Source organism: Nycticebus coucang, chromosome 6, assembly GCF_027406575.1.
Source record: "Nycticebus coucang isolate mNycCou1 chromosome 6, mNycCou1.pri, whole genome shotgun sequence".
Taxonomy (NCBI): Eukaryota; Metazoa; Chordata; class Mammalia; order Primates; family Lorisidae; genus Nycticebus; species Nycticebus coucang.
Window position 1 is genome coordinate 113,190,062 of NC_069785.1, and position 10,773 is coordinate 113,200,834.

General features: G+C 41.5%; 2 protein-coding genes across 2 annotated transcripts in view; one reads left to right on the forward strand and one right to left on the reverse strand.

Annotated features, from left to right (window-relative positions):
• DDX10 (DEAD-box helicase 10) overlaps nt 1-8,371 on the forward strand; it is a 352,575-nt gene extending 344,204 nt beyond the window's left edge. The window contains exon 18 of the mRNA XM_053594940.1: nt 7,488-8,371. Coding sequence (XP_053450915.1) covers nt 7,488-7,665 — 178 coding nt within the window. The 3' untranslated portion in view covers nt 7,666-8,371. The remainder of the gene's footprint in view (nt 1-7,487) is intronic.
• LOC128588242 (6-pyruvoyl tetrahydrobiopterin synthase) lies at nt 5,023-5,816 on the reverse strand. The gene has a single exon (XM_053594941.1). The coding sequence runs from the start codon at nt 5,812-5,814 to the stop codon at nt 5,377-5,379; it is 438 nt and encodes a 145-aa protein (XP_053450916.1). The 5' UTR covers nt 5,815-5,816; the 3' UTR covers nt 5,023-5,376.
• Nucleotides 8,372-10,773: the final 2,402 nt, after the last annotated feature.

Genomic DNA, 10,773 nt, shown 5'->3' on the forward strand with positions numbered 1-10,773 from the left:
CAAAGAATGTAAAGTCTCCATTTTTTTTTAATGGCTAAATAGTGTTCCATGGTATACATATACCACAGCTTATTAATCCATTCCTGGGTTGGTGGGCACTTAGGCTGTTTCCATATTTTGGCAATTGTAAATTGAGCTGCAGTAAACAGTCTAGTGCAAGTGTCCTTGTGGTAAAAGGATTTTGTTCCTTCTGGGTAGATGCCCAGGAATGTGTTTGTAGGATCAAATCAGAGTTCTAGTTTGAGTTCTTTGAGGAGGAGTCACCATGCTTCCTTCCAAAAAGGTTGAGTTAGTTTGCAGTCCCACCAGCAGTGTAAAAGTGTTCCTTTCTTCCACATCCACGCAGACGCTGAGATTTTGAGTCTGCAGTTTTGAGATTTTGTTATGTACGTCATTCTCACTGGGGTTAGATGGTATCTCAGGGTGGTTTTGATTTGTATTTCTCTAATAATTAGGGACAATGAGCATTTTTTCATATGTTTGTTAGCCATTCATCTGTCTTCTTTAGAGAAGGTTCTGTTCATCTCTCTTGCCCACTGATACAAGGGATTGTTGGGTCTTTTTATTTTGATTAATTTGAATTCTCTAGTTATCAGGCTTTTGTCCAATTCAAACATGCAAATATCCTTTCCCAATGTGTAAGTTGTCTCTTTGCTTTGGTTGTTGTCTCTTTAGCTGTATAGAAGCTTTTCAGTTTCCTTAAGTCCCATTTGTTATTTTTGTTGTTGTTGCAATTGCCATGGAAGTCTTCCTCATAAAGTCTTTTCCCAGTCTGATAATGTCAGGTATTTTCCCCACACTTTCTTCAAGGATTTTTTATTGTTTCATGCCTTATATTTAGGTCTTTTATCCATCTTGAATCAATTTTAGTGAGTGGAGAAAGGTGCAGGTCCAGTTTCAGTCTTTTACATGTGGATATCCAGTTCTCCCAGCACTATTTATTGAATAGGGATTCTTTTCCCCAGTGTGTGTTCTTGTTTGGTTTATCAAAGATGAGGTGGCTGTAAGATGAGGGTTTTATCTCCTGGTTTTCTATTCTGTTCAAGATGTCTATATCTCTATTTTTTGCCAGTACCATGCTGTTTTGATCACTATGGCCTTGTAGTACAGCCTAAAGTCTGGTAGGCTGATGCCTCTGGCTTTGTTTTTACTACTAAGAATTGCCTTGAGTATATGGGATTTTTTCTGATTCCATACAAAATGAAGAATTATTTTTTCCAAGTCTTAAAAGTATGATGTTGGTATTTTTATAGAGATGGCATTGAATCTGTAGATTGCTTTGGGAAGTATATACATTTTAATGATGTTGATCCTTCCCAACCATGAGCATGGTATGTTCTTCCATTTTTTTTTTTTTTTTTTTTTGTAGAGACAGAGTCTCACTTTATGGCCCTTGGTAGAGTGCCGTGGCCTCACACAGCTCACAGCAACCTCCAACTCCTGGGCTTAAGCGATTCTCCTGCCTCAGCCTCCCAAGCAGCTGGGACTACAGGCACTCGCCACAATGCCCGGCTATTTTTTGGTTGCAGTTTGGCCGGGGCTGGGTTTGAATCCACCACCCTCGGTATATGGGGCTGGCGCCTTACCGACTGAGCCACAGGCGCCGTCCCTTCCATTTGTTAATACCCTCTGCTATTTCTTTTCTTAGGGGTTCATAGTTTTGTTTATAGAGATCCTTCACCTCTTTTGTGAGGTGTATTCCTAGGTATTTCATTTTCTTTGAAGCTACGGAGAAGGGTAGTGTATCCTTGATTACCTTCTCATCTTGGCTGCTATTGGCTTATACAAAAGCTACTGATTTGTGAATGTTGATTTTATACCTGAGACATTACTGTATTCTTTGATCACTTCCAGGAGTCTTGTGGTTGAGACTTTGGGGTTTGTAAGTATAAGATCATATCATCAACAAAGAGGTAGAGTTTCTCTTCCTCTGCCCCCATTTCGATGCCCTTTATTTCATTCTCTTGCCTAATTGTATTGGCTAGAATGTCTAGCACTCTGTTGAATAGTGATGGTGATGGAAGACAACCTTGTCTGATTTCAGTTTCTAAGGAAAAGCTTTCAGTTTTACTCCATTCACTATAATATTAGCTGTGGGTTTGTCGTAGATGGCTTCAGTCAGATTAAGAAATGCTCTGCCATTGCCTGTATTCTTCAGAGTTCTAATTAGAAAAGGATGTTGAATTTTATTGAACACTTTTTTCTGCATCTATTGAGAGGATCATACGGTGTTTGTTTTTGCTTCTGTTGATATGGTGAATAATATTATGGATTTGTGTATGTTAAATCAGCCTTGTGTCCCTGGGATGAATCCTACTTGATCGTGATGTATGACTTTTTAATGATAAGCTGTAACCTATTGGCTAGGTTTTTATTGAGAATTTTTGCATCTATACTCATTAGTGAAATTGGTCTGTAGTTCTCCTTTTTAGTTGGATCTTTTCCTGGTTTTTGTATCAGGGTGATGCTTGCTTCATAGAATGTGTTGGGGAAGATTCCTTCCTCAGTTTTTGGAATAATTTTTGCAGTATGGGAATAAGCTCTTCTTTGTGAGAAGCTGTCTGGACCTGGGCATTTTTTTGTTGGGAGATTTGTTCATTGCTTCTTTGATCTCAGTGCTTGAAATTGTTCTGTACAGAAGATCTATTTCTTCTTGATGAAGTCTAGGGAGAGTGTGATTCCAAGTATTGTTCTATTACCCCCACATTGTCAAATTTCTGGACATTGAGTTTCTTGTAGTATGCAGAGGTAATCTCTTGTATCTCTGTGGCATCTGTTGTTATTTCCTGTTTATCATTCCTGATTGAGGTTACTTGAGATTTACTTTTCTGTTTCTAGTTAGTCTGGACAAAGGTTTATCTTATTTACTTTTTTGAAAAAACAACTTTTTGTTTCATTAATTTTCTGAATGATTTTTTTGTTTTCAATTTCATTAATCTCTGACCTAATTTTGGCTATTTCTTGTCTTCTGCTGGGTTTAGGTTTAGGTTGTTCTTCTTTTTCCAATTCCATCAGATGGTTGTGAGTGTGCTGATGTGCTCTCTTTGTTTTTCTAAGGTAGGCCTCTAGCGCTATTTGTTTTCCTCCCAGGCCTGCTTTTGCTGTGTCCTAGCAGTTTTGGTAACTTGTGTCCTCATGTTATGTTTGAGGAAATAAGCAAATTCCTCTTTTATTTCTTCCTGAACCCAATTGTCATTCAGCATAAGGTTGTCCAATGTTCTTTCTTAGTAGCAATGAACAAATTGTCTTACTTGAGGTATCATAGCAAGCTTTTGTGTATTCATTTTTAACTAAAATTTCAGAATTGTTGGAGTAAAATTTTCCTGTCTAGATTACATATAATTTTTTTTTTGCACTTTGTTATGTGATCAAATGGCACACCAGACTTTAGTAGTTAAGTCTCTTTTATTATTTGGATTATTGAAAGATTAATAGCTCTGAATTATTTATTTTTGATTTATTTATTTATTTAATTACTTTCATTTTGGTAGTGACTGTCCCTCTGTTACCTGTGCTAGAGTGCAGTGGCATCTTGATAGCCCAGTGCAACTTCAGACTCCTGGGTTCAAGTAATCTCCTGCCTCAGCCTCCTGAGTAGCTGGGACTACAGGTGTGTTCCTGTACCTGGCTAATTTTTCTTTTATTGTAGAGATGGGATCTTGCTCAGGCTGGTCTTGAACCAGTGACCTCAAGCCATCCTCCTGCCTGGGGCTCCAAGAATATTAGGATTACCAGAACCACTGCAGCTGGCCTTCCTTGTTTTATTTTTATGGTAGTAATAGGGCTTTCAGTGCTCTCAGTTGAGCCATGCTTTTGCTTTTTAAGAAGTGGTTTATTGACCAGTATGTTGTGCATGCTCTATTAATGCTGAGCAGTGGTATGGTTGTTTTTGACACTTGGCCTTAAACATTCGAAAAATGTGGAACGAGTTTAACACCTTAGGTCCCACAGAAGCACTGCTGAGAAGGTGCATGCAGAGCTCAGCTCGGACTGCCCGGTCTGTGCTGATGAGAAGGTGTGTGCAGAGCTCAGCTCAGACTGCCCGGTTTGTGGGCCGCTCCTTCCTTGTCCGTCATCTCACAGACCTCCTTCTTCCTTCCTTTGGTTTCATGGAGAACATCTATTACTTGAAAGGCACTCCAGGCGTGCCCTGCTTCTGGCCTATATTGCGTTTTCATTCTTCCAGTTGTTCCTCTATCTGTTTGGCAAGCTGCACCCATGATGTGCTGCTGTGAGGCACCTTAGAGAAATCGCAATTGAAATGTCTAAGAGCCCCCCCAGCTGCAGAAAATAAGAATCCAGAACCTAGAATTCTCTGTCACATCCATTAAACTGTTAACAGAGAAGTTCTTATTCTTAGTTGGATCCAGTAACCTTCCAGTGAATGTTGGCTGCGTGAGGTCGGAACCCCTCGGCCTGATGAGTCAGGATATAAGTAAAACAGCCTTCCAGTACTGCACTATTTGGAAGATGTCTTTTCTCAAGAGACCAGACTGTGACCATATTTTGCTTTCTCCTTACTCATTTTCTAGATTCATTACACTATTTCCTTTTTGGTAAATTACCTGTAAACTACCTATACTATTTAATAATTAATTTGTTTTACAGATTGCTACTTATTAGCTATGGAAAATAGTATAAAATGCGTGTGTAGAATTTGAAGTGATCCTCAAAGTAGCAAAGCTGCTAATTGTGAAAACATTGGGGCTATGTAAATTTCCCATCATGTGCTACCTGGTCCACCTATTTCCTGCAGGGCAGGTCATGTGCAGGAGCACACTGACAGTATTAGTAGAGCCCACTGATGTGGCCTTTTGGGCGAGCTGCTCTGAGATCACATGATGTACAGGCTGGGCCAACGTCAGTCTTCCCTTGTAGCAAATCAGTCCTGGCACCATAGCCCAGTGGAGTTGGCACAGGACTGGCCACACTCCTAAGCTGATTAGGACTCTTACTACTGTTTTTCTTTTTTAAGGTGCCTTTCACTAAGAATTATTTTATTTTTTTATTTTTTTTTTTTTCCCGTGGTCACCTGAATTTTATTTTTTATAAGATTTGCCCACTCTAAGTTATAAAACATTTTTACCATTTATATTACACACAAAAAAATGAATAACAGAAAAAACAACTAGATTTCTTTTGCTTTCAAATGATTCCGATTAAAACAGTTCACAAAAATGAAGTGATTTTCAATCTACATATAAGAGACTCTCTAAATGATATTCAAGATATATTAAAAGTTTTGTTTAAAATAGATTTAACAGGTCTTGAATTTCAGTAAATCAGGCACTCTGGAGCACAAAGTAAAGGTATAACAGGCTCTTTGTAATATGGAAAGAAATTGAATTGGTCTTTCTCAGTGTCAAATCCTAAGACCTATTCCCCTTTGTAGACCACTATATTATTGTCAGTTTCATACACTTTTACTTTATAAAGCACTCCCACAGGAAGTACTCTCTGGAGGTTCTCCCAGATACACACAGCTACATTTTCAGTTGTGCTTACAACATCTGCAAAGTAAGGCACATCCAAATCCAGATTCTTATGATCAAGAGGCTTCATAATTGCTTCCTCCATATATTTTTTGAGGTCGGTCAAATTTATAACCATTCCTGTAACAGGATCAATCTCTCCATGTACTGTCACCACAACTTTGTAATTGTGTCCATGGCCGTTTGGATTGCTGCATTTTCCAAATAATTTCAAATTTTCTTCATCACCCAGATGTTTACTGTACAGCCGGTGGCTCGCGCTGAAGGAGGTGCAGCGGGACACTCGCGCCCAGCGGCGCCCGCCCCGCCCGGCGGCGCTCATCATCTTCCCTAAGAATTATTTTAATTCTTTGCTGACTGCATTCCCATCTCAGGGAACTCTTTCATGTTTATCTCTCTAGGCACCCTTTTAAAATGTGGCTTTAGGTAATCACAGTGGCCCCGAGCTTATCTTTTCCTCCAGTGGTGACAGGGGATGGCTGAGTCAGAGCATTGGGTACTTCTGGAGGTAAACAGGGGGAATTATTTACAGTTGTTCTTGAAGCTGGTTGTAGATGGACATGCTGATCAGGCATATTCACTTTGATATCCAGGCTGTCTTCCTAACCAGTAATCAAGTCCACTGGAACTTGAGCACTTTGTTCTCTTTTGGAATACAAAGTAATATTTCTATGATTTTTTTTTATAGTGAATATGAGAATTTGAAAGGCAGTAGTTTATAGCAGAAAGTAAACTACTATGTATTGAGCATTACTATGTGCTCTTGTTTATCATTTTGTTTAATTCTTATAGTTCAAAATAAATTATATAATCTTCATCTTTAAGAAAACTGAGGCCTAGAAATGTTCGTTGATTGGCTAAAAGTCTGACTATGTTGTTGCCAATGCTCCTTCCACAGCTAATTCTTTCACTCGCTGTCATCCAAATGTTGAGTGAGTCGACTCCTGCTTTCCAAGGCCTGCCTTCAGGGCTGGGTTCAAATCCCATGTGTGACATCTGGGTCCAGCCATTTCACCTCTCTTAACCTCATCGTAGGATGAGGCTCATGTTCCTTCATCCAACGGTTTTTGTGCAGATAGTGATGTGATCTATGGAAAGCATGTAGTGCGGTGTCAGCCCCTAGTAAGCCCTGACCCTTGGTGGTGGCTGCCATTGCCACTAGACCAGTGGTTTTCAACCTTCCTAATGCCGCGACCCTTTAATACAGTTCCTGTGGGTCGCATCCCACAGGTTGAGAAACGCTGCACTAGACGGACCTTTTATTTTGTTTAATCTCGTATCCAGTAATTGGGTCATTGTGTAACACAATGATACCTCAAAACGCTTTGAGGATGTTGTTTTGCTTTTTCTTTTGTTTTTAATATAGCAAGTGATTTCTGTGTTAGGTATTTTGTGTTCTGTGTTAGGGTGTGTACAGAATACTGCAAAAGCGTTTGCTTTCTTAACACTATAGATGTTTTAGATACAGACTTTTAAGTGGGGGAAATTTATTTGATATTTTAAATCTGTAATTTCACATTCCAGGTTCTATTTTATTCATGATCTCTCTATCACAACTGAACGTAACAGATATTAGAAGCAGCACCTAGTGTCCTGATATCTCTTAGCTCACCGACTGCTGCCTACAGATAACAGGTGGTGTGGTGTGGCGGGGCAAGCACAGACTCCCATACTACTAGGGAGCCGCTCAGTGTCCTCAAACAGTGGATAATACGTCTATCTTAGCTTCCTAGAATTATTCTGAAGGTTGGATGGCACGGTGTGAATGAAGTACTCTGCTCACACCCAGTGTGTGATGTCTGCTCTCCCCACCCACTGATGGGAAGTGTTTTCTTACGATACAGATATCCTGATGTGGTTGTAGTTTCTTTCCTTTTTAAATATTATCAGTTGACCAACTATGTTTCTGGTAGGATTTTTCTATTTTAGATACTTGACGTGACCCTATTGACTATAGTTATTTATAAAGTAAATCGTTGGCTTTGTTCCCACCAGTGACACCAAGAAGAAGCAGGGAGTGAGGAAGAGGAGCAACAGCAACCTGGAAGTCACGGAACCAGACAGTCACAGCGGGAAGAAGGCCAAGTGGGGCGTGTCAGCGCCTTTGGACACAGGCCTGTCTTTAGCGGAGGATGAAGAGCTGGTGTTACATCTCCTCAGAAATCAGAGCTAGGGGCTTCCTGTGCCTGCCTTCTTCATACCTCTGGTCATTATTATATAGGCAGGAAGTTGAAAAACAGTTGACTTTCAGACACTTAGGTACCGTGAGTCCCAGTCCCAAAAGGCTCATTCTCCAGACAGAAGCCGGCGCTCAGCTCTCTCGTGGGACACACTCTGTGCCATCTAGACCATTAGCAGAGTAATGGTGGGTTATTTTCTTGATCACCGTTTCCAGCATGTGCTTTGTTACATTTTATCCATGGTTTTCTACACCTTGTCCTTGGAGAAATACTTCCTTTGTTTTACTGGCAAGTTCTGAAGCACATGGGTCATTGTTAGAAATTCCGTCTTGCTTACTATACAGAAGTTTCTATGTTGCTGTTAAAATTCCTCATAATTTTGATGTATGTTATATTTGCAAAGAGAGTATAATGGACCATCCATAAGAAACAATGAGTATTTTTGAATTGAGATGATCAAAAATAAATACATTTCCTATGAAGCAAAGTATTAATGTTTGTATTATGTCCAATGATATCCAAGGCTGTTAAGATGAAAGTGCTTCTTACTGAGTGCAAAAGAACCCTTAAGTCCTCTGCAAATGTCCTCGTCAGCAGGTACCGCATATCCAGACCCCACTCAGCTCCTGATACTGAGTAAAAAGCAAAACAAGACAGATCTCTTTTTTTGTTACAAATAAATGTCAAATTCTTCAAAAGCAAACAGTGTGGTTAGAAATCTGGTCTTGGCACGAAACAAATGATTTTATCCTAGCTCGTTAGTCCGTTCCTTTCCTCCTGTCCCACCCTGTGAACAAACAAAAGAAATACTCAGTAGCAGGTGCAAGTCAGCATTAAGTCCAAGAAGGAGAGTTGATGGCGTTGTGCCTGGGTATTATAGACAACTCCAACTCAGCCCAAGTCCCTACTCGTCTCTTTTGCGTCTGGTATCCTCGTGGGCCAGCACCAACACCATCTTCTCACAGTCATGAGAAATGTGATGACTCCTCAGCTTCGCAGCCCTTCAACTCTTGTCTTTACTGGTTCTGTCAATTCCTCTTTGGTAGCGACTCTTACTCATGGTTCTGTGTTCTCACAGCTTCTGCCTTCAGTTGTAGATCAGTCTGTCACCATGGCCTGCCCAGACTCCTGGATCTCCTGGCTGGTCACTGAGCTACTGGTCCCACATTTCTCCATCCCGGTCTCCACAGTGGTTAGAACTCTCTTCCCAGTGCACACAGCTCTGAGCATGTGACTTAGCTGTTACTTCTGGTATGGTCCTTCCCAGGTGCTGTTACAGACACTTGCCTATAAGCCTGTTACCTCTTCTTGACAGGTTTGACAGGTTTCTTGACAGGAAAAGGACTTTTTCATCCACCTTCTATATCCCCAGAGCCAAGCACAGCACCTGCCCTGTGATTAGCTTAAGGACTCAGTGAGTAGACACTGATAAACTCAGACCGTTTTAAAGCTCTGTTGTAGCACATTGCTCCGTCACCTCTGGTAGGACGGATATAGAATGACGAGAATGAGAACTACATGAAATGCTGTAATGGGGAGGAAAGTAAAATAGGTGGGAAAGGAATTTGGTATGTAACAAGCTGGAAGGATTTTTAAAATTAGTTTCTCATATAGGGCGTCTCTGTCTTGAATATTTTCAAAGAACATAAAGATGCAAGAGGGTGTGGACTGAAGGTTCACTGCTGAGTCCATCTGTGCAGCTTAGACTGGTTTTCTTGACCCAAATAAGAAATTTAGGCACTTTACTCCCTGTATGTAAACACTGGGTAAATCTATCACAAGACCTGTGGTTGATAAACTCATTTGAGTTATGTTCTGCGTCTGGGATGAAGGGATCCTGACTCACACATACATTGGGGGAGATTTTACTAAAACATCAGAATAGTGCTAATAGGAAATGCAGGTGACAAATGCATATTTGGGTGTTTTGGCTGCCTGTTTTGCCATGTTTGTGTGTGTGGCGGGTAGAGCCCTGCCACCTCTGACGTCAGCAGATGGTTGAACGGTCCAAATCAAGCAGCCACTGTCGCCCATCTCCTGAATGCAGAAATGGGCCTGGTGTGGGTATAATCCTCAGGAAGGGAAATGAGACTCTTTCCCTGTGAGCAACACACAGACATGAGGGAGAAATTCCTTACTAATGGGAATTTACTAAAAATTCACTAAGCCATTTTCTCCTGCCAAACTGGGGGCTGCCTCTGGAGACGGGGAGAATAAGACCAGTGTGTCCCGGTGAGCAGAGCAATGGAGACAGAGCCCCAGCGGCATGTGGCAGCCCTGAGCATCAAGTGAGTTCACTCTTTGGACTTCCCACTAAGTTGTAGGTCAGATATAGTCTTTCTTGTATAAACTAGTTTGTCCTCGGAAGTGAATGGATCTGAATATATGTGATGTAGAGGCTTTTAATTTTCTGATTTGGGGAAAGTAGTTAAAGCATCAGAACAGCGTTGATGGAAAAATCACATAACAACACAGGATAGATTGTATTTCAGCCAGTCTTCAGTCCCATGCCCTCTCCCACTTTGGGAAGGGTATTCTTAACTCCCCGTTTAAGGTAGATCGGCAGCTCTGTTGAGCTCCTGGAATGTGGTGGGAGTGACTGTGTGCTGGGGAAGCACAGAAGCTTCCAGCCCTCAGGCACTTCTGTCTTCCACCTTCACACAGCATGGAGCAGAGAGAGGCTGCTCCTCAGTCTGGGCCGTGGTGAGAACACAGGTAAAGTAGACGGAACCACTCTGCGAACTGTGGAGTGAGAAGTGCCCCGGGATTGTCACAGTGAAAGCAGACGCACGGGGAGAGAGGCCCCGAGCAAGAGTGCCATCCTTTCCACCAGTGCTCATCAATTCAGCTGCACCGTATTCCAGGCCCATGTTTGTGAGAAATACACTTCCCTCCACTGCTACCATATAGTAGTGGGTGGGCGAGAGCAGGGAAAAGTGAAGCAAATTCCTAGTTTTAGTGCACGGTGATGAGGAGGTAGGAGGTAGGAAGGTGACTGGGGGAGGGAGCTGTTGCTAGAAGGCAGGAAGGTAGGAGGTAGGGAGTTGCTTGGTCCAGGACCAGAGAATAATTGCTCAATGCTTAACCGGGGCTGAGAGGCC